Below are 22,790 nucleotides of genomic sequence, written 5' to 3'. Positions count from 1 at the left end.
TGTAAGTTTTAATTAATTTCAGTGGATAGCCTATACGCCTTCCTGAAAATGCGTTCTTCTCAACTTTTAAATGAAATATTTTTAAAATGTTGTTTGGAAATACAAATTCACACTTCGATTTGGCCCATGATGTAATTTTCTCTCACCAGAAGGAATTAATAGCTCAAGATACACAAATTTCCTGTCAATGCTGTATTGGGCACACTTTAACTCTTGGTGTTTTGTCAGTTAAAAGGAAGTACGGTAAATTTATGGCTTATTCATGCTACAACTAAGATTACAGGAAGCGGAATTTATTTATTGTGTCTTGGAGTAGAGAAGAATAAAGTGCAAGCTGTCCCCACGCCAGAAACAGCTATCCACCTATAACATAACACCAACTCTTTGCAAGCATCATTTAACACAGAGCTTGTGATAGTGATGCCAAAGCTTCATTTTCAGCAGGTAACAAAAGCAGCGATGAGCCATTTCTACCCTACAACAGCTTCATTGTTACAACACTGCACAACTTTTCATTACTTTTTTACAAAGTACCAAATATTTTGTAATTTACTACTAATTTTGTATACTGTAGCTTCCCTAACACTGCTTAAAGACTCACTCTTACATTCTTTTGTGGACATGGGCACAGGCAGCTTGAGATGCTACAGCTAACTGCCCAGCGCATCGCTGGAGCACCACTTCCTGCCATAAAAGACATCTACAGGAAGCGGTGTCTGAAAAGGGCTGGGAAAATCATCAAAGACCCTAGTCACCCATCACATGGACTCTTCACCCTCCTGCCCTCTGGGAGGTGCTACAGGAGCCTCCGGACTAAGACCACCAGGTACCGGAACAGCTTCTTCCCCACAGCTGTCAGACTCCTGAACTCTGCCTCCTGACATCTGACCCACGTTAAACTCATGGACTGAACATACACACACCCACAATGGACAACTGTACCATCAAACACACAATAATAACATAGACTGAACCACCACTCACAACCACTAGCACTTTATATAGCCTCTGTAGAAACTATCTACACCCTCACTTATCTTAACTGCACTACTGTATAGCTCTGTGTAAATAATCATTCTGTACATTCGATAATCTTTAATCCTACAACTGTTTACAACTTGCATAGTTCCCATTTCTGTATAGCTGTATATCTCAGATTCTTTAAAGTTATTTATTTCATATTCTGTATAGTTTTTCATATCAACTGCACATGTGCCTCAAGTGGTGGATTTCAAAGAGGTGTCACAGGAATGACTCTCCTGCTGTCATGTTGTCAGCCATCTGTGTCCAACAACAGTGTATAATGAGGGCTTTATCAAGGCCTTTTAGTTCTTTGAAGCCCAAAGTGAACACAAAATAACAACCACTCAACAACAAGTAGGGGCGCAGGAGGGGGGAAAAATTACTAGCATATCTATGTTGTTATTGTGGCTTCCACCACATACAAAACACTGTGAGATAACCACACGATAATTAACACATAATGCACTACTCGCAAGCATGAATGCTGGCAACAGTGTTGACCACTTATTTTGTATGGGTTACAAAGATTCACCCCACAAGTCAAAATCGAAGGAAGAAGGCAAGGCCTAAGACACCTGGAGGGCTGCTACTGGGGTTCCCATTGGTGGCTTGTTCTCTAATCATCCTCAGCCATCAGCTGGGGAAAAGGCGTCTTTAGCAGGAACTGGATTGACAGGGTGCTGCTCATCAATCAAGTGTCAGGAAAAAGGGAATGCTGGGATGAACATTCAAGTTGTTGTTCACTGTGGGATTTTTTTTTGTAAGTCTTACATTTGTTGAAATTTTTTTTTAAATGACAAGAACTAGTTTTATGCTTTATGGGCTGTTTTTGTTTTTTTGTTTTTTAAATTGGGAATAAAGGAAGATGTTCTACTACTTAGACATGCAATGGTTTTACATCCTAGGTGGCATTTTGACCAGCCTAAGAAGAAACCCAAAGGAAACAACCATACATCAACTCTGAATTACTGTACTTTGCAAACTTTGCAAACTCAATATACCAATATGGCTTGTCACGTGTTCCATAATGTTGTGCTGTGGACATTTATGTGCTTTTTGTGCAGAGGAGTTTCTTTGTTTCCTGTTCTCATGCTGTCCTCCCATAGGAGCCCAGCATGAGTAGAGGTCTTTTTTTTTCCTCTTGTACTTTCCCATTGTAGTGTATATTTCAGTGTTTTTCTGTAACGCTACCGATCTCCGACCTGTATCCCCATGTGATGTCTGTGTTGTGTGTGTAAGGTCGGAGGGGTGGGGGGTCCCATTCCACTGTAACCTGCATGTGGAGAATAAAGCCTTGAATGATTGATTGATTGATTGACTGATTGATTGATTGAATATAACCCCCAAGTTGCCACAACCAATAGGCTGATTTTATTGTTACACTGATATGATCATCAAGGACTCCAGTCACCCCAGCCAAGTTCAGACTACTTCCATCAGGAAGGAGGTTCTGCAGCATCCGGTCCCGTACCAGCAGACTGAGAGACAGCTTTTTCCATCAGGCCATCAGACTGCTGAACACTTCATAGACACCTCAGCTTCACTACTGGAACTTTAACATTATGCACTCCATACTGTACAGTAACGCCACTGTTTTGCACATGTCTCACTCTGTATATTTTATTTTATATATTTTATTTATTGTTTACTCTATTTAATTTGTAAAATATGTGTACACACACACACACACACACACACGTAGAAAAATATTTAGTATACACATCCAGAAATGCATATACTATTATATATTGTACATATATTTATTAGTTTCAGATGTAGCCATTCTTGTATTTTGCTTGTTTACATTATTGTATTTTGCACAACTCTGTTGCTTGTGAAGCTCGCACACAAGAATTTCACTCACATGTGCTGTACCAATGTACCTGCACATGTGATGTGACAATAAAAGTGATTTGATTTGACTTTCTGGGAAATAATCACTTAAATTAGTAACCATGTGCTCATCCTATGTTAAGTCAAGGACTGGCCATATGCAGTTGTCTTTTAGATGTAGTACTCTGATATCAAGAAAAGACTACGATGTGAGTCACGAGTAACAGGTGCATGCAGGAATAATAAACAAATATAGAAGCAGTAAGGGATCGTGGCTGTATCTGCATGTACTAGATCAGGGGTAGGCAACCTTTTTGATGACGAGTGCCATCTAAAATTTCCTCAGAAGTCAATGTGCCATATAATTGCATTAGCAATAAATTTAATAACGCTCTATATTAACAGTTGCTGTGCTGAGTGGACAGCTCCTGAACCATTTGAAGTGTCAGAATGTGGAAATTTCAACATCGCCTGAAAAAACTGACAACTAGTGTGTCTATGCAAGCTAATTTGCGATGTGCACCGCCATTTATTTTTTAATGCACCTTCTCAGATTAATTCACTGCGTGTCGTGCCCAGGGCTGGACTAGGACAAAAAATTGGCCTGGGCATTTTGACTAGAGACCGGCCCACCAGGTATTAAAGGAAAAGCCATAAAGCCTTTGAATGAAAACAAACGCTGTTGTGACAGTGATGTACACTGTCTTGTTGGTATATGTATGATTTCTATACGTTGTACATCAGATAAAAACTTTGGTTGTAAGAATCAGATAATTATTTATTAAACATTTTAAATGAGAATAAGAAAGAAAAGTATTTCTTTGTGCCCCCCTTTCCCTGTTAATGCCCTACCTGGCCCCCTGGCAAAACTTTGCTAGACCCGCCCCTGCACAGTTACCAGCTGTCAGCTACATAGAAAAGTATCCTGGTGTTATTTGTCTCTCAGAAACAGTTCATAACTTCCCTTCAACTCATTCATGTCACCTAAAAGGTAAACCTGTTTCTCCATCACCTGTTCAGCTCTGATGATTCAGTAAGGACATCTCCTGGTTTCATCTGCATGTTTCCCTCTCACCAGATATACAAACCGACATCATGACCAGCAGCCTTTACAGCTGTGGTGCCAGCAAACATCAGTTGATACTAGAAGGTAATATTAAATAAATTCTAACAACAGCTGATCAAGCTTAAACGTGCTGCTGTTGTTTAGTGCAACATCCGCTGGTTTCCTCTTTCTGGCGCAAAGTGGGCGATAAACAAACGCCCCTTGCGTCAGAAATACCGATCAGCTGATCATTGATCAGTTTCATGATTGAATAAGAGAAGAAGAGGCAGCTGACAGCGTAAAGACGCAGATTAACTCCAGCTTTGTGTCTTTTTTCATCCTAGCCGAATTACGGGACAAACTGTATTCCTTCTCGGCTCAATACGAAACGCGTAATATTTTCTCTGTACGATTCCGTTTTTTACGGCACGGTTGGCAACTCTACTAACTAACCTTATGAATAAAATAAAGTTCACTATCAGTAAAATCATAGCATCCACCCAGCTGTATAGAAACTCCGTCATGCTAGCTACTACGCAGTATGAGTTATTGTAACTGACTGTAAAAACTCAGCCCAACAAAAATAAACTACCCCTAAACTTGGTTTATATCTGACCCAGATAGACTGCAGGTCATAACTTCTTACCTGAAGTTCAGTTCACCTGACACTCGGACCGGCGGCCGCCTCGGGTCTCTCCTCCTCCTGCCTCCCCTTTCCCTCATCCACCTGGCCTCTTGTGGCAGCTCCGCTATAGCCACCACCAAACAACTGAGTTTTTTTTTACACATCTGCCAGCATCTGGACAATTCACCACCTTTCATTGTTTACACCGTTACCAAAAAAAATAAAAAAAATAAAATCATCGGCCCATAAAAACGAAAAATCACCATCTATGGCCAGTCCAGCTATGGTCGTGACATCAGTTAACCCTTCGCGTGCCAACTGTGGCATGCGTGCCCAGGGTTGCCGACCCCTGTACTAGATGAATGTTTTGAATTTCCCACTGCATTTTCCTTTATATCTCTTTGCTATGGAGAAAAGCAAAGTGGGTTTCTAACCTTGGAAATTATTGCCAAACAAAGGCTTAGATGCTTGCTTGCTTGATTGCTTGCTCGCTCGCAAAGAACAAAGAACCACTGTGGCTTTTCTTTTGGGTTCATACAGGGATGCAGAGGGGAGACTCTCTCAAAAATGGCATGTCTCCTTGTATTAGCTGGCTGAGTCACAGGACAGCACAGAAAACAGCTTATTGTGATTCACTCTGTGCTAAAAACAAATCCCCAACCTATGAAATCATTGTGCATATGCTTTGTGCAATTTTAAAGTAAATTGTGTTATTTTAGTTTTTTTAGGGTAAATGCAACCTGTTTAACAAGATTATTTGTTTTCCACTCCTACTATCCAGGATCTCATGAAGTACTCACTATCAACCGTTATCTCCCCCCAGCGGGATAGACTTTGAAATCTTGTTATGAGAAGTGTTACATGGGGTTTGATATCACATTATCTTCTCTTCCTTGTCATCCTCCTCTTGCTGTTGCACAGTTTTTGCCTAAATCAAATAGTCTCACATTAATACAGCATACCGTATGAGTGATATATCTCCACCTCCTCCTCCTCCTCTTCTGCTCATCTTCCTCATTTGTTTCTCACACCTCCTCGTTGTACCGATGAAAAAAATCTCAACGCTAAAGATGACAAACAACTCTGTCATCACGGTAATGCTGCAAATGAAAGCAGAGGATGTAGGAGCTGTGTAATGAGTACTAAGTATAAGATACACTGTGTGGTGAGTACTCTAAAGTGGAATGCGCATTTTGGAATACAACTTTATTTGAGTCATTCACCACATTTATGAAATGTGGAAGAAGCACAAGTGTATTAACTGCCATCTATCAGTTTTACATCCTATCTACAGTCTGGCATGAAGCACATAAAATATGCACTCTTATGATAGTACGTCATTGCTTTGTTCTTAGAAGAACCCTGTACATTACACCCACACAGTGGGTGATAGTGTCCCACTCACCCATGTACAACTTTTCAAATGCCAAGTGGCAACAGCAGAAAGCCTTGTTGTCTCAGTGATGCAAGAGCCAGCGGACATCTGGGAATGTCGAGTCACTAAGCATGGCGGAGGAGGAAGGCCTAGATGCGGGGTGGAGGGGGGGGGGAGAAAGAGCTGAGACGGAGTTGGTTGGTATAGGGTCGCAGACCGATGATGCTGGTTGAGGGAGCAAAGCCCAGGAAGCCAACTGCAGAGGAAGGCGGAGCAGAGAGGGTTGAATAGAAAGCGGTTCCACGACCGGGAAGAGTGTGGACTATGCAGTCTGTCAGGTCTCCAATCTGTCAGCAGAGTGCCTCTGGTCCCCTTAGGCCGCGCAACACGGCCCCGCCGCATTTTGCGCTCTCTTCCACTCACATATCCTGTCCTCATGCACCCTCTTGTCCCAGCCAGTGCACTTCAGTGTGCACTGATTTTTTTTGCCACAGGACTGTTGCATTTGTCACTGAATCGACTGCCTCTATTCATCGTGCTCAGTTGACGATTTTTATAGATTTTGTCACACATTTCAAATAAAGTGACTGCACAAATCTAAAAAAAAAATATGTGTGTGTGTGTGTGTGTGTGTGTGTGTGTGTGTGTGTGTGTGTGTGTGTGTACTACTAAAACCTTTAACCATAATTTTGGTTTCCAATCCTCAATTATAGTGGATTCTTTAAAAAATGGAGCCACACTTACATCTGCTGGAAGAAATGTGTCATTGCATGACTTTTTTTTTTTTTTGCACAAATTTGCATTTATTTTTTTTATTGAAAGCTGCTGGTGGACATTTATGTGTAAGACTATACTACGAGATGAACTGATTAATCAGCCTTAGCAGAAGTACTGACATTCTGTACAACAATACAGGACACGGACACATTTTAAAGGCTTATATACCATTTCCTTCATCAGTTTCTCTTTGTCAATACACAGACAACATGGTCTCACTAAGGTAACACAATTCAACAGTACAAGTAAACAGTTGATGCCTTTTTTAAGTATTTGGTGGCTTATATAGGATAGAGGGTATCTCTCACAGGATAGCCACCATATCCCCATATAACCACATACCCATAGTTACAAATGCTAACACACAATCCACACTGCAATGTGAGAGGAGGAGTGACGAGAGCATTAACATCTGATGACAGGCTCTCATTTTAGTCTTGTATCACAAGGTGCTGGGTGTGTTCGTGCTACATCTGTGACACCCAGCAGCCTGATGTGAACCTAGTTCAAATCATTTGGTTCCTTTTAAACATTCCTTCATTTCAAACAAGAAAAAGAAATATGTGTAATTTATGTAGTGTGTGAAGGTTAAGCTATCTCAATGCTAAATATGCCATAAGTACTAAAACTCTGTTGTCATTTGTTGCAGATTTTTCTGTAAATCTTGAAGGGGAGCGGGCTGAAAAGGAAATACAATTTGTTGTGGTTTCTAACAGCTTCTGCACCTCTCACTGCTATCTAGATCTGTAAATGTGCAGCCTTATCCCTCCGCCTGGTGCAGCACTGATTAATTTATAATCCTTACACGTTGGCATACGAGCTAGTCAGGAAAATAACAAGCAGCCTTACACCTCTGGGTAACCCCAGATAATCAAGATTCTGTCCTTGTTTCTCAGATTCTTCCCGTCACTGCTACTTTTTGTCAGTGCACACCACAGTCTTTGTGCCAAATTTGCACTGCGTCTCATCGGTACAGGGCCTTACAGAAAAAGTAGTCCTCTGCTCTGAAAACACTGGCTTTGGGCCAGTTTTCTAAAGGTGCCAGCATAGGATTGGAGCCAGCTTACAAAAGGTCAACATACCCCAGACAGGATCAAGTGACTTCTACTGGAGTGCAGTGTCACTCAAGCTGCCACTTTATTGCACACATTGTCACACAGTGAGAAACTCTCTGCTTGTGGTACACTAACAGATAAAATATTGAGTCACACAAGAGCCTCACAGGCACCCAAGCACCATAGTCAATATGGTGCCAAAATAAATGTTAGCTATGAAATACATTGTGTTGCAAGATACATGCCTGAAATATGCATGAATTCATTTTTCTTTGGGATCATGTAATCATCAAAACAATCTTCCTAACCCTTCTGTAGGGTTGGAACATGTATACAGGGATATTTTTTTTTGTCCTCCGCACAAGCCATAGGCACAAATGGAATATGGGATTACAGTTGTGCAGAGACATTACTCTTTTTTTTCCTTCCTTCTGTTCTGTTCCTTCTGTTGTTGATTCACCAATCAGCCATGTTTGTAGATATAGTCATCTTTATACTCTTTGTGTTCCAGTATTTCTTATTCCTTCTTGGTTCACTTTTGGGCTTTATGTTGTGTTTGTATCAGCCAATGAAGGCCCTTTTTATTCCTTCATTCAGTCTGCCTCCATTTCCTGCCTTTGGGTCCTCTCTCCATCACCACCTACCTTGACAATCTGTTCATTTGTGTATTAGCAGATGGAGTTATTGTATTCATTGCATTTTGTCCAAGCAGCATAATTTAAAAATCCATGTCAGCATGTACAAAGGTTTAGAGTGAACTAATCTGATCATTAAAATGTGATTATTCTGGGGGAAAAAAATGAAACAACAGGACTTATTTGAATGTTTGATATTATTTTTCTTTAATTTCTTTGAGATACTGTCATTATTCCAAATGAATATCCCTAAACCTGCAGTCTCCAAAAAGACGCAGTAATCTTTATACCAACATGTAAATCCAATAACAAAAAACCTGCTAACTTTAGGTTAAAAAACCAAATGTTTCTTTGCACTTAGCTTTTGCATGTTGGTTATACTGTCCAGTATCTGTGTAGCCTGCTGTCAGTTTACCTCTGACTATATCATTGTGACGCTGTTTTAAGTAAATTAATGACAGGATCATCTCTTCCACAACATTACCAGCAACAAGCTTCTCCTGGGTAACAGCTTAGCTAAAAGCTAGCTTCTGTGGAGCTCGCTTTTAAGTTAGCTGGCCTGGCCAGCTAAGGTTTGCTTAGCTACTTGCTACTTTAAAATATGAAGCTGAGCTCGTTAGCTTCTTTCCTCAATTACCTTAAGATGGACACTGACACAAGCAAGACAGAAACACTGCATTTGCTTTGGATATTTTCCATTTTTCATCTTGTGTCACAACCAAAGCAAATGACAAATGTGCTCACATTTTAAAAATAGCTCACATTCCTGCTTAGGAATCAGTCTCGCAGGCCTAGAGGCAGGTCAGAAACCCCCTGGGAACATGTGGTTACTAGGAAAAAAAATATATATTCACCAATTGGTTGGAAAGATGATAGTGGAAGTTGATCGCTGTTGCTAAGTTAAATAAGGGAAACAAAAACCTCTCTGTCCATAGCAGTAACTTTTTTAAAAACTGATTTCACCTGACCACAGCAACCAACTCCCAGCACCCACTTGCCAACCTTTCACAGAGTACACACTTTTCCATAGCGACCGGAGTTTTCCAGAGGGTCACTGACTGGTCCCTAGGGCTGTGCAACTAACAAATTACTTGAATTGCAAAACATAGTACAATAAAAATATAATCTGAGTACTCTAAAGACTTACTTTAGTTCATTGTCTCAATGAATAATTACAGTAAGTATAACAACCTTGTACAATCAAAGTCTAGGAAGTAGTGAACAGAGATGGGCAGTAACGCGTTACTTTAATTCGATTACTTTTTTCAAGTAACGATTAAAGTAAGGGATTACTATTGCAAAAACGGTAATTAGATTATCGTTACTTTCGCTGCGTTACTGCGTTACTAAAACCGTGGGGTTTTTTTTGCGAGAATCTCATGACAATGACGTAAGCGAGTGCAACATTCATGGCAATAGCTGTGTGCAGATCAACAATGGATAATATATCGAGTGCGGGAGAGAGTATGAGCGTGCAGCGTTTAAAGCGTGGAAGTACTGACCTTACTTTGAGTTTGATTCCGTAAAAAGTGACAAAAACATTAGTGTCCGCTGTTCACTGCGTGGGAAGAAAACTTCTTTTTACAACAAAAAACCCCCCTAAACTTCCAAGCAAGCACCGAGTGCGCTACGACGTAATGGGAAATTCACAGAGATTCTTCAACTGACCACTGCGGCACACCTGCACCAGGGCAAACCTCCGCCTACCTCACTCCTGCTTTACAGGTGAAAATAGAGCAACAGGACAGCTAGTCTTTGATTTTATTTATTTTCTGCTGTGTTTTACTTGCATCTATTTGAAAGAGTGAGTGTAAACACAAACAAAAAAAAATATTTTATGTGCATGTTGCATATAATAAAATTTTTGCTTGATGCATAAAGTTAAAAGATTAAAACGTATAAAACAAGTTTTAAAGAGAGACGTTTCCATTTGATTACATTTTGTATGATGGATTATGCAGAAAACGCAGAATTGGGCTGAAAGATCTATTGCTTTATTACCTATTCAGGTTGTAAATCCTGTTTTTAAAAAGTAGCTAAGTAATTAATTACTTTTGAAAATAAGTAATCAGTAAAGTAACGTGATTACTTTTTTGGGGTAAGTAATCAGTAATTAGTTACTGATTACTTTTTTCAAGTAACTTGACCAACACCGGTAGTGAACAAACCACAAAGCTGTAGTGTCATAAAACATGCATCATGCAAAGTTCATCAGTTGTGAAATATGAAAATGTCCAGGGCAAAAGAAATCTTGCTGTGTCAATTTAAAAAACAATGGGGGTTTCTTTGTTGTATTTTTTTTGTCACATGAATTTCTTTTATTGAAGAAAATCAAGGAAATTTGTTCCATTTGTTACATAATAAAGTGGTATTGGGCCCATAAAACACAGCAAACATACACACGTCATACACTTAAACATTTCTGTGGACTAAAACATTCAACAAAAGGTGAAAATTCCTATGATTTTAACAACGTTCAGTTCAGTTTGAAGTTTATTGTATTCCTTTATTCTGTCTTTTTTTTAAACCACAGAATGACGCCCTAATGGGAACTCAAATTAGATCGACTACTTGGAGTTGCAAGACAGATTTATAGCGTTACAAAACATGCAACAACAAAAACATATTTCTGCACCAAATTCTGTTTGTTTAGTGAGTCTTATTGTAACTTAAACCATTTTTTTTACCATTAGACTGTATTTAAATTAACCAAAAAATGCACGCGAGTCCAAAGACAGGTACGTAGTATATTGTGTTCAGGTTTAATGGTTCGTCAACCCCAAAAAGTTTCAGAATCAGTCTATTAAGTAACTTAATAGATGGGAAAATCAGCCAAGTGTACAAACACGCACACACACTCACACACACACTAATAGCACTGTACATGGTAGTGGACATTACAGTTTACAGTAGTGTGCTGATGTAGCACTCTTCACCACTCTTGCTTTTTCTTAAATCTTAGGCTATCCCACCATCTCCTTGTCTGTCATCACGTGTTGTCTCTTCCACTTATAAAACCACCATGATAATGAAAATATGTAGAGAGCTAAGACTGATGGGAAATCATAGAGGAAAACAATGACAAAGAATCCACTAATTAAGAGGGCATAGATTAGAAGTCTGGTGACGTGACTGAGGATATATAATATACTGCACCACACAAGACCATCGGCCTCTTTTAATTTCTCTGAGGAAGATGATGGATGTTTGTGAGATGGGTGGGCTGATTTATTAAAAATCTCTCCATGGGCAACTACACAGCCTTCTATTTGTCTGCCTGTCTCACAATGAGCAGCCGATCTTTCTTTTATGCGAGTGTGGCTTTCCAGATCCATCGGAGCTTCTGCCAGAGCTGGAGTTGTTTCAGGCAATGATTGCAGACTATGCGCATCTGAGGTGGTGGTGAGATTGTGACTGGGATTAGCACTCAAAATCAAATCTGCATGTGATTCAGAGACAACGTGAGCTTGTTCTGCTATGTCAAGTAACTTACTTCCTTCTACCACAGAGCGTTCATGGCCTTTAGTGGGTACAGCTTGCTCCAGCCCTTGACAGAAACTTGAGTTTGGATCTGTTGGTAATTCCGTCAAGGAAAATACCCCTGAATCAAAAGTGTCATTGAGGTCTTTTTCAAAAAGAACATGGCAGCCTTGTGTAGTATCTCTCAGCATGCACCCCATTCCATCAACAATATCAGTGTGCCTATTTGATGCCTGCACTTCTCTGCCAAAGACCTCTTCCCAAATCCCCCTGACCAAATCTTCTACAAATCTTTCTATGAAGATCTCCTCCAATCCCACCTCTATCACCTCAAGTGATGCAGTATTTTCTCCCATAATAGGTTCTTTTGTTCCATGTGACAGCTTTTTATATTCAACACGCAGAGAGCTCTCAACTTCTGCTGACAACTCTTCTTCTTCTTTCAATTCTGCCGGTGCATTCTTCCTCTCCCCCTGAGGGCCCTCCACATTACCCATTAACTCCCTCCCTGCTTCCATTTTCAGCTCCCGAATGCTCATCATCTCATCTCTGTCTTCCTGACTCGTATCTCCTTCTAGTCTTTGTAACGTCTCAGATTGGTGTTCCGCTGAAGTGTCTTTCTTTGCGACATTCTCTTTTACTTCGATTTCCTCTTGGCTCGTTTCACCGCATATGTTCTCATTTTGACCCTCCGTGTCTTCCTGTGAATCGGTCCATCCCACTTCAACCACTTCCAGTCCCTTTGGGTTGCATTTATTTGCTGGAGGTCTGAATGTATTGCAGCCACTTTGGAAAGCCTGGTTGACTTCATTTGATTTCTCTGTTGGTCTCGTCTGTTCTGATGGATTTGCTATTATTCCGTTGCAACTAAAGCGTTTTCCCACCTCTGTCTTGTTGAAGTTTAATCCGTGCTCACCTTCTTTCAATTTCACTCCACTTTGTTCCATTTGTGATTCCTGCTTCATCTCAACTTTTGGCTCCTTGCCTCTTTGGACTGACTGTGACTGTTTGTCGTGCACATCCAAAATTATTGATGCACTCACATCTAAAGCTGTATCATTATGTTGCCATGCTTGATCATCTAACGCCTGGAACCTTTCCTCTGCTGTACATATTAGTCCCTTTTTTTCCTCACCTGTTGTTGAAAAGTAAGTTTCCTGCTCTGTCTCTTCGAGTGCTGTCACGCATTTGGTGTTCAATGGAACGCCTTCATTCAATTCAGCTGCCACGATTTTGTTTTCCTGCTTTGAATCAAATCCACCATCGTGTAGATGTTGAGGTCCTGTTTCATTTCTATCACTCTCCTGCTGATTTCTGCCATTTCTGTTTGGCCCAAATTGCTCACACTGCATTTCATCTGCATACCTTGGGGAGGTTTCACTCTCTTCTGTTCTGTGTGGCCTAAATATCTCCTCCTCTGTAGATGCTTTATTTTCCGTATAGTTCATCATGATGTCTTCCTCCTCCACTCCTTTTCTGGATGTGGAAGAAACATACCTCGCCCCATCCTTTGTCCCTTGTCTGATTGTCTCCCTAAATGCCAGCATGTCATCTACACCATTGTGTGTAGTACCTGTAACCTCTCCTTCCCCGGTGGAAGAAAGACCCTCATCCAGCCTTGCTCCCTGTGAGATACTATCAACAGCACTGGCATTCTGAAACCCTGGCATTGCTGTCATGTCTGTTGTCTCCGACTCCCCTGAGCTTGTTATTAAGTCAGCCATGTGTGATGTGATGGGCTCCTCTTCTACTTCTTTTGCTCCTCCTATTATTCCTTCTCTTTCTGGCTCCCGGACCACATGCTTGTGACACTCGGTTGAACTGTCAATAGAGTCCTCGGACCGCGGTGCCCCCTCGAGGCAAAGTTTCTGTGGAGTGTCTGTTACAGAGCTCGTCTCTGACCTTTGGGATGCGTCTTGTGTTGCTGCGTTGTCATCTCTTGGGCTGGTGACACATGCCTCTGCTGGCTGGTGGTCTTCGGTGTTCAAGGCAACATTAGCAAGCAGTTCTCCCCATGTGTCTGACAGAGGCTGATGTGCATCTAAGCAGTGTGCCTGTGCGGTGGCAGGAATATCGGCACCCAGTTGAAATTCTCGAAATGCTGAATATTGGGGTTGGAGCCCTTTGTCGTTTGAAGGAGACACTGATGCTGCTGTCTGCAGCCATTCTGACTCTGGAACGTTAGAATGGTCGGGCCCATTAAGAAAGGCCTGCCACGCATCACACACAGAGGTTTTTTTATTGTCAGTATCATCTGTCCCAGGAAGAAAGGTCTCCCACATGTCATCAGCAGAAGGTGCGTTTTCTTCTTTTGACAAGATCGTTTTAGCTCTTCCGCTCCAGATGTCATCCGCGTCAGCCGTCTCCCACTGCTGGGGTTTGTCATTGCTCCAGTCCAGTGTAAGGAGAGGAATCTGATGGTAGGTGAGGACTTGCGGGCACTCGTTCGGTTGCGCCTTTTGGTATTTATAGAGCATGCTGGCAGAGTCACCCCAGGGAGCCGGCATAGACTGAGAGTCTTTCTGGCCACTGGCTGAGTCACATGCAAGATTCTTGGATTCTTGATGCGTTCTTTGGGAGAGGTAGTCCTGCACACGTGCCAAACGTGCTGCTTTGCGTCTGCTTTTTACGCTCTCCACCTGTCAAAAAAGGCCAAAAGTCAAAGCAGTGAGCTTTGTTAAGTCACTGTGCTGGCGAAACCCTGATATTTGGCTGGTGATTAAAAATGTGCCTTTCCTTTGAGTATTTTTATATATCCAAGATGCAATGCATTTCAATAATCTAGCAACTTCAGACCTATTCTTGTTTGACTCATCAATTTTCCCACATGTTTACAAGCATGCTCCATGTATTATTAATGGACTGAATGTGAAGGATTTCAGATGTGTTCCCAAGTATCAGGTTAGCTAACTTCATGTACCCTTCTGGGACTCAATGTGCAGTATAACATCCACCACTTCCTCAGCTATCATTTGTACCTTGGAGACAAACTAGAACTGCGTTTTTATGATGACACAACATACATTTTATGGCTAGGGGAGTTTACTTTTTGGCGATGCTGGTGTTTTCTAATTTCCTAAAACACTGAAGACACCCCAAACATTACCCCTTCTGGCGTTATCTCTGTAAATCCCTATGACCCACACTGCCACTCCTTTTTCTCTGTTTTTCAACCTCTCTTAAAAGCATGGTGGGAACTGCTGAACCTCAAACTGCAGCCTCTGGCCTAGCACGTTACTTCATTATCAATAAATGTTTTTCATTATCATTTGGGGTAGGGTAAAATAATATAAAAAGAGCCTCACCACATTTCTGTGGTCATCACTGTGAAGTAATAACTGGACATCTTTGCTGTCCAGTGTCTGCCTGTGGCCCTGTTCTGCTCTCTGTGTTGCTTCTAGTTCTGCAGAAGACCAAAAAAAGGCAAGGGTGAAAGTTTTGTTGCACATTAAAACATATATGCACACATGCATGCATATATAAACACTAAGTACACACCTGTAGCAACTGTTGCTGTGTTAGCATTATCCCGGGTCTTCTCCACTGTGTTTCCATTCCTGTTGTTCAAAATAAGATATGGCTAGCGTGACATAAGATGTTTTCCAGACAGTACCAGATAATTAATTTAACAATCCATTATGTATAGTATTCATCAGATCTTTTTGTAGTAAAAGGGGTATTGTTGCTCTCTGTCCTCCAGATGTTGTGTTTCATAATTTCGCGAAGCTTAAAGTCCCCATAAACACCTCGAGCACTGGGGTTCAAGTCAAATGGTATAATAGAAAACAGGTTTCAATCTTTTATTAAAGACACGCCTTAAACAACAACTGGCCGTGCTGTATAATTATGCTACACAGTATACAAAATGCCTATTATGCACGTCCAGACAGTGTGTATCTGCGCCAGAGGCCTTTGAAATATGTTTGTCTGCTGCATTATCTGGCCCTTGTGCTGCAGCAGCTCAAAGCCAGAGCATGCACATAAAGGGGAGCTATAATTCTTCAGGCATAAAAAAAGAATTTTGCAGATGGGGTCAAAGAGGATAAAATGAGCATATCTTGCTACAGTGGAGACGTCATGGAAACCGGCGCATACATCTGGCCATAAATGGGCAATGTGTGTTCTACAGGCCACTGGATGGTTACATAACACCTCACTGTAAACACACAATGGCCCAGTTAGTGGAGCATATTGCTTTCAATGACTTCTCTTAATGAGAAGAGCAGCACAGTGTAAGTGCACTTGCACTGTGCCGAATTTCAAACTTCCTTCCACAGTAATTGTAGCTACAGGGCCGTTCTCGCTATAGTGCACAAAAAAGTTTCACAGAAGGCTTTGGTTGACATACAAGTGACTTCCTCCTGCAGAAAGGCATGTTTAAAAAAACTCCGACTTTCACACCTGTTAGCTTTGAGACAGCTCCTCTTGCTCTTGTAGCTCTCCTCTTGCATGTGAGGCCCGTGCTCCTTTATCTGTCCCTTTTGGTGGCAGAACATCACGTAGTTAAGTCCTTTGTTGTTAGCCCAGAATGTGCCCGCTGATGATTCATAACAGAGACAGAACTCCAATCTAGTCCCTTCTCTCTCAAACGGAGGCACCAAAGTATACTTGAAGGCAAACCTGTCTGTTTTTCTATCACTGGACCCGGGCACATAGTCTGCCGGGAGGTCAAAGCAGCTGTTCCAGCGGTTGAAAGTGATCCGGGCAAAAACAGACTTACTGTAGCAGAGGTTGACCACCCTGACGATGCCTCGAAGGGTGGTGGTCCCTGGGAGGAGTTCAATGCTCTCCAGCTCGACCATCTGTGCCTGCAGCCTCTGTTCCAGCTCCTCCGGGGATGACGGGACTGTAAACAGACAGCACATATAGAGCTCCTCTAATGAATGAAGTGCCTCCTGCTCAGCAGCCCGACTGACTTCTAGTTCTGCCGCTTCAGCACTGTCAAACTCCTTGACAGAGACCAGGTTGAGGCCAAATGCATCTGCGAAAGACACCTTCCTGCGAATAACTGGTGGGGGTTCTGGTTCCGAGTCGTCATCTGTCTCCTCATCTGTGGTGGAGCCCGTGAGAGAAGAGGCCTTCATTCCCCCCTCATCCTGTTTTCCACTTTTCCCTTGTTCCTCCTCCATCATCAGCCCGTCCTGTCGCGAGGGTTGAACGCACAGAGTCTCCATAATACGCGATGGTCTTGAGCTGTCTGCCTGTCCTGCCGTCTGTCCACTAGGAGGGTGGCACAGACCAGAGTGACCCTCGCCCGGCTACAGTGATAGTGTAGAGGGGAGAGCAGGGAGAGGACGTGACTTGACAGATGGAGTTCGGTTACAGCGAAGCTCGTGAGCCTGAGCCAGGCCTATTAATAGGACACATATAACTAGACCAAGGCTGGCCTGTTATCCTCGCGGTTACGCTCTCATAATATGTTTGTTAGTAACATCATAACTACATGAAAGCAAAGCATTTACAGAGCTCTACAATGGAAAATTAGTGCAGAAAAAGGACATACTTGAAGCTACTTTGAAGTTTTTTATTTTATTTTACATTTACTTGCTTTGCAGCAACAAAGTCTTAAAAGTTTCACATAGCAAAATTTCTACCTGCTTTTCGACAATCCACACCTGATACAGTATCTCTGCATTCTTGGCTACACTGTAAAAGCAGTTGTCTAGTTTTACTTAATGGTGATCAGGCCTCTGGGTATAAATCTAAAGCTCAACAGACTAAAGTTTGATGAAAAGTCATCCTTTGAAACAGCACAAATGGAGAGTGATCGATCAACCTAAGGACTGATTGTTAGCATAAGGCGCACATATGAGAACAGCTCTGAGATGCTTTAGTTTTTGTTCAGGAATCTCACCAGTGTTAAAAGCAATAAAATGTAAAATGCATTTTCCAGACAAAGTAACTATTAGTGCTGCCGCTTCAAAGTATTTACTGACACTGATCAACTGAAGTACCATAGGAAGCTACAGTAAGTTGGTCTGAAACTGAAACTGAATTGCCACACCTAAATTCCTTGTGTTACCAAGTGTGTCCCCTGCTGAAATGTCCCCTAGAAAGAAAAGTATCATCCTACCCACTGCAGGGGAGCTGCAGCTGACTAGTCACCTCCACGTGGACAAGGAAATGAAAGCATGTCCACACTGTCATCAATAATGTATCAAATTAGTATTAGTTCTGTTGCTGTTCTTGGAAGGCCAGGGACTCTCTTGTATCATCGACATTAAAGCAGACTTAATTTTCACTGCATCTTGGACAACAAAACAGAACATTATTATGAGATTGGACTCTTTCTTTGGCTGTGTGCGTGTGCATACTGACATGATTTTGCACAAAGTGATCTCAGATAGGAAGTTTAATTCAACTAATCCTTGATATGCTGGATAAGTATACCCCCAGATCTTGTATATCTTGTAAATAGACATTGGTGCTTGTTGTATAATCTTTTACAAGTGTGTGAGTGGGTTTTCTTTTCCCCCAAAGGACCCTTTGTTCTTCATACTAAAGGCAAAAATGCTCTCCTTGGACTTTTCAACTGCAGTTTTAGTGATTAAGTTGCATCATTTGCAGCGTATGAAAAGGCAGACATGTGACAAGTGTTAATTTGCTACAGCTAAGTGCAATCATATAAAATACATAACATTAAATGCATACAGTCAGTAGCAAGAATGCTAAAAAAAAAAAGTCTAAATGCAAGACGAATTGTGTGACTAAGTTTTATCAGTAGATGGCACTATGTGATCATAGTAAAATTCATGTCAGCACAAGTTAAAATTCATTTGCATTTCCACTGTAGTCTCCCTTAGTGTGATAATGAGTTCCAGGCGTACAGTTAGCCTTGTCCACAAACAAGATCATTACAGAAGGAAAAGGTAATATTAATATTTCTTCTGTGTACCTAAGACTTCCTGTGCCAGTTACCTTCATCAGAAAGTTGTTTTCTGTTTTAAAGAATGACCAGTAGGTGGCGGCATACCACCGTCACAATTCCACGAGACTGCTTTTCCCTTCATGTCCTCATCATTTTGCAGATGCTGCTTCCTCTAATTCACGTTTCACGGAATATTTAGTTGCAATAAAGATTTTTAACACAAACAAAAGCACAAAACGGTAGAAAAGACTGTGTGCGTATACCACACAATTACTGGAACAATCCCAGTTTATATTACATCAGACAGATAAGTGTCTAATACTGTATTTTTTCAGATGATTTCAGAATATAATATGGGTATTCCGTGCATACACGCCAACAGGAAACAGCTTTCAGGATAATGCTGATAAGAATAATAATAACTAAAAAATAATGTATTTTTAAAAAATATTTACGTATTTAGTCAGTAATAACAATAATAATGGTAATAACAATAGATCTTTTTTTGTATATTAAATTCACATGGCCACACTACACAGCAACATGTACACATCACCTACAACCGTGTTTCTCTCAATTATTTGTAACATAAATAACACCAGATATATAATCTTTAAATGCACTAATCGCCCTTCTTAAGCAAAACACTTAGCTCTTACTCCTTTTCCTTTCCCACTTGATATTATTCTGAATATTTATTTCTAAGCTATGAACATCGTAGCGTTTGAAGAAAAAAGGGGGAGGGGGGGATAGAAAGAAAAAAAGAAAGAAAGAAGAGGAAAGACGAGATAGAAGAAAGCAAATCATTTTAACTACTGCTCAGGGTTGTGCTCAGTGTTTGACTGGCTTCGGATCTACTATTAGATGAATAAATACACTAAATTACGTTGTAAAGGTATGACAGAATAAGTAATAATAAAATCCTCCAGTCAAGAATCTGTACATGTTGTCGTATGTTTTTCTTTTGTAAAGTATTTATTCAACAGTGATTTTCTGTATACAGAGTTTAACCTTAAACGTGTTTACACTAAAGCACAATTTTAATAACACTCATAATGATTATGGCGTTTAGGATATTATGTTTTTCACGCACTGGTTTCCAATCATCCTCTCAGTGTAAACACTTGTAGACAACCGCGAATATTTCTATCTGCAAACCTACAATTTAATGACGTGCACGTAAAAACGCCAGCTTTAAAAATGTCACCGCTGATGAGAGAGGTGCAGTTTAAACTCTGGCTCGAAAGCTGCTGAAGATTTTAAGGTATATTTGTTTCCATCGATGCTTTCATTTGCATTATTATTTGTTTAAAAAAAATCCTGTCGTGCAGTTTTATGAAAGTCGGTTAATTACGCAAAATTTGAGAGGAGAAAACACACAAAATGACCTTAAAAAGATTCAAAAGGGAAACAGTCACGATTGATGTATGCCGGAGGAAGCTGCTACATAAAAGCAGATCCTCTTGATGAAATATTGCAGGAACATTAAAGGCATATATTGATTCTTTTCTTCAGTTTAATAGCGGATGGTTTCGCACTACTTCTTTGCGAGTTTTAGCATATAAAGTCAAGTTTATCAAAAACAAGAAATGTTGCTTTTTGGTTGGCGGGATCGTCCCATTAGTGGAAGGTTACCGGTTCAATCCCCAACAATAATATCTAACTATGGTGAACGCTTCCTCACACGGGCAGCAGCTCTCCCCGCTAAAATACTTAATAGTTAAACGTTAGCGAAGAGTGAAAAAAGGGGGGGGAGCAAACTTTTAAAAATACTTTTTTTTTGTTTACAGAGCAGGTGGCCCTGACGTCACACGGGGTCGCAGTACGCCCAAAAATAACAAACACACCTCCGCGAACAAGCAAGTGCCTCCCCTGGGGGGGTTCTAGTCCCAAATATACTACTTGCTTGCCGGGTTGCTGCCTGATGTGTGTTTGAATCGTAACGAAAGAAAGAAAGAAAAAAAAAAACAAGCCGCTTCTTCTTCCTCGCATTGCGCGTCATTCAAACAGGACTCAGTATATTGCTTTTCTCTCTGTTGCATTAGTAATAACAGCGGCGTTGACGGGAGACCGCAGGAGAGAGTGTGTGTGTGTGTGTCTGTCTCCGACAGCGGTGCCCAGCGGAGGAATATTTGAGCTTTTTTTTATTTACTCTGCAGCTTGTTGTTCATTTTCTCTGCGTTATGGTGAACTTGGACAGTCACGTGCGAAGACGGCTGCAAGTGTAGAGGACGACGGTTTCTCACCTGGCGTGTCCACTTTGACTTTAGGGAAATATACCTGCCGTTTCTCGTGGTAAGTTTTCCTGCGCAGGAGCGTATTAGTCTCCGAAAACCTTTGACTATTTTTTCTAAACCTCTCTGTCCACTGCATTTGAATTAGGAAGTGAACCGCTGGTTGTCAAGTTTTTGCTTTTTGTTGGGTTATTATTTACACGTTGCGCTCGGAGTTAGCGAGCTGCTTTGACAGATTTCCCTTAGCTCGGTATTCGCTTAAAAAAACTGTTAGGACCTTTTGAGAGCACTGTCCAGTCTTTGCCTGCTCTGAAAGCTGAACGCTGATTTTTTTTTTTTAAGTGCGACGATATAAAACAAGTTGTTAATTTTCTAACACATTTATTCCACATGTCTAACAGAATTAGGCTATTTACCGATTTTTATTCACCGTTATGTGATAAATTAAATATTTAAAAATTAATTTAAAAAGTTTGCTCCGAAACCAGCTCAATTCTTTTGTTTCTTTTTTTTGTATATATATATATATATATATATATATATATATATATATATATATATATATATATATATACATATATATATATAGTCTTCACTAGAGAAAAATAAACAAAAAACTACATAAAGGACAAGTATCTACATGAATTTAATTGGAAGCTATTTTATTTTCCAGCTGAATTTATTTTTTATGCAGCTACCTACTACGTTGTAGTAATTAGTAAAAAAAGAAGGAAACTGTGATTTGATTTGCATCTTATTGCAGCTTCTGTGTGTAAGATATGAAGTCAGTTTAATTCTTTTTCAGTGCAATCCTTTAGTGTTCTAGCCATATAATGATATCACATATGACTGGTGGTTTTAAAACCATGTTCCACTAGTGCTCAGTTATATTTTTCTTTAAATACCACTGTCACAGCTTCTTAAGCTCAAAAGGTGCATTTAGATTTAATGATCCTTTACCTGCATGACTGCTGTCTGCGTTATCAATATCTACGATTAATCAGCTTACCGTAGTTGCATGCTCCATTTTTATATTCCATCTTTTTTCGTTGTCCAGAAACAGACAGGGGTGTTGGTAGTGTATTGCTTTTCATCATGATAAACCTCCAATTCAGACTAATTTCTCTAAACATTACAAGCTCCTAAAAAAATCTTCTGCTGGCCTCCTCTATTTCACACTCCCTGTCCCTCCTGTCTTGCAATCAAGTGTGGCCCAAAAATCAATAGATGTAACTTTTTTTCCCCTCTCTTTTGGTAAAGAAAGGCTAACAAGGCACTGGGAGCTGCAGAACTCTTCAGGCCTGTCCTCTGATCAGCTTTCACCCCTGGATTAGCTGGATCGACCTTACTTGTTCAAGCCGCAGGGTGCACAGGTGTTCCCTCCTCAGTTATGCAGGTGTGGGCCAGTTCCCCCCCTCACTCAGCAGCTCTCACTCTTCAAAGGCCAGGCGGCAATAAATGCCCCTTGTGAAATATGTCAGCGACAGCGCACAATCAACCTTTGTTGAAATGCCCCTGTAATTATTTCTCAAAGTGTGTTTAAAACAGACTCTTGTTTACTTGTTGTTTAGGTGTCCTTGCATTTGGTAAGTGAGGCCACTGGATTTTGTAAAACAGGATGCATTCTTCTCCTTCCCTTACCCACTTAAGGCAGTGGGAGAGATGCAGAGAGACCTGCCATTAGTCTCCCTTCAAGACTGACCATTGTTGGGAGCAGCGCACTTATTACCCCGGCTCTCCCCACTCTGCGTCCATTTTTTGATTGCAGCATTCATCATTGGGTGGTCGTGCTCTACATTATGGTAATAGGAAAATGAATGTCCTCCACAGGATTAATGTG

General features: G+C 40.9%; 2 protein-coding genes across 5 annotated transcripts in view; one reads left to right on the top strand and one right to left on the bottom strand.

Moving 5' to 3' along the window:
- Positions 1-10,653: 10,653 nt before the first annotated feature.
- On the bottom strand, positions 10,654-22,065 carry ppp1r3aa (protein phosphatase 1, regulatory subunit 3Aa). Of its 3 annotated transcripts, XM_086268162.1 has the most exons (5): positions 16,250-17,099; positions 15,347-15,405; positions 15,154-15,251; positions 11,862-14,487; positions 10,654-11,759 (listed from the first exon to the last, which is right to left on the bottom strand). In XM_086268162.1, exons 1-5 carry the CDS (start codon positions 17,020-17,022, stop codon positions 11,332-11,334), a joined length of 3,984 nt encoding a protein of 1,327 aa, XP_086124288.1. In that variant the 5' UTR covers positions 17,023-17,099; the 3' UTR covers positions 10,654-11,331. The 3 variants fall into 3 exon arrangements, with proteins under 3 accessions (XP_086124288.1, XP_086124286.1, XP_086124289.1); XM_086268160.1 differs by having other exon boundaries at positions 10,654-14,487; XM_086268163.1 differs by lacking the exon at positions 16,250-17,099 and adding an exon at positions 21,960-22,065 and having other exon boundaries at positions 10,655-14,487.
- The window catches only part of foxp2 (forkhead box P2), a 102,974-nt gene continuing 100,793 nt past the window's right edge, over positions 20,610-22,790 (top strand). For both annotated transcript variants that reach the window (XM_086268165.1, XM_086268164.1), the window contains exon 1: positions 20,610-21,011. The gene's annotated coding sequence lies outside the window, so the exon portion shown is untranslated. The remainder of the gene's footprint in view (positions 21,012-22,790) is intronic.

Source organism: Aulonocara sp. 'chitande type north' Nkhata Bay, linkage group LG17 (assembly GCF_057382095.1).
Source record: "Aulonocara sp. 'chitande type north' Nkhata Bay isolate Kocher_YH1m ecotype deep benthic linkage group LG17, A_spYH_male_GT1.1, whole genome shotgun sequence".
NCBI lineage: Eukaryota > Metazoa > Chordata > Actinopteri > Cichliformes > Cichlidae > Aulonocara > Aulonocara sp. 'chitande type north' Nkhata Bay.
This window is presented reverse-complemented; position numbering and strand designations above follow the sequence as displayed.

Coding starts and splice junctions, on each gene's coding strand:
- ppp1r3aa (XM_086268160.1), bottom strand. CDS start 17,022: ATGGAGACTCTGTGCGTTCAACCCTCGCGACAGGACGGGCTGATGATG. Junction 15,406..16,249: donor AGCTGTCTCAAAGCTAACAG/GTGTGAAAGTCG, acceptor TTTGAACAACAG/GAATGGAAACACAGTGGAGA. Junction 14,488..15,153: donor GTGATGACCACAGAAATGTG/GTGAGGCTCTTT, acceptor CTTTTTTGACAG/GTGGAGAGCGTAAAAAGCAG.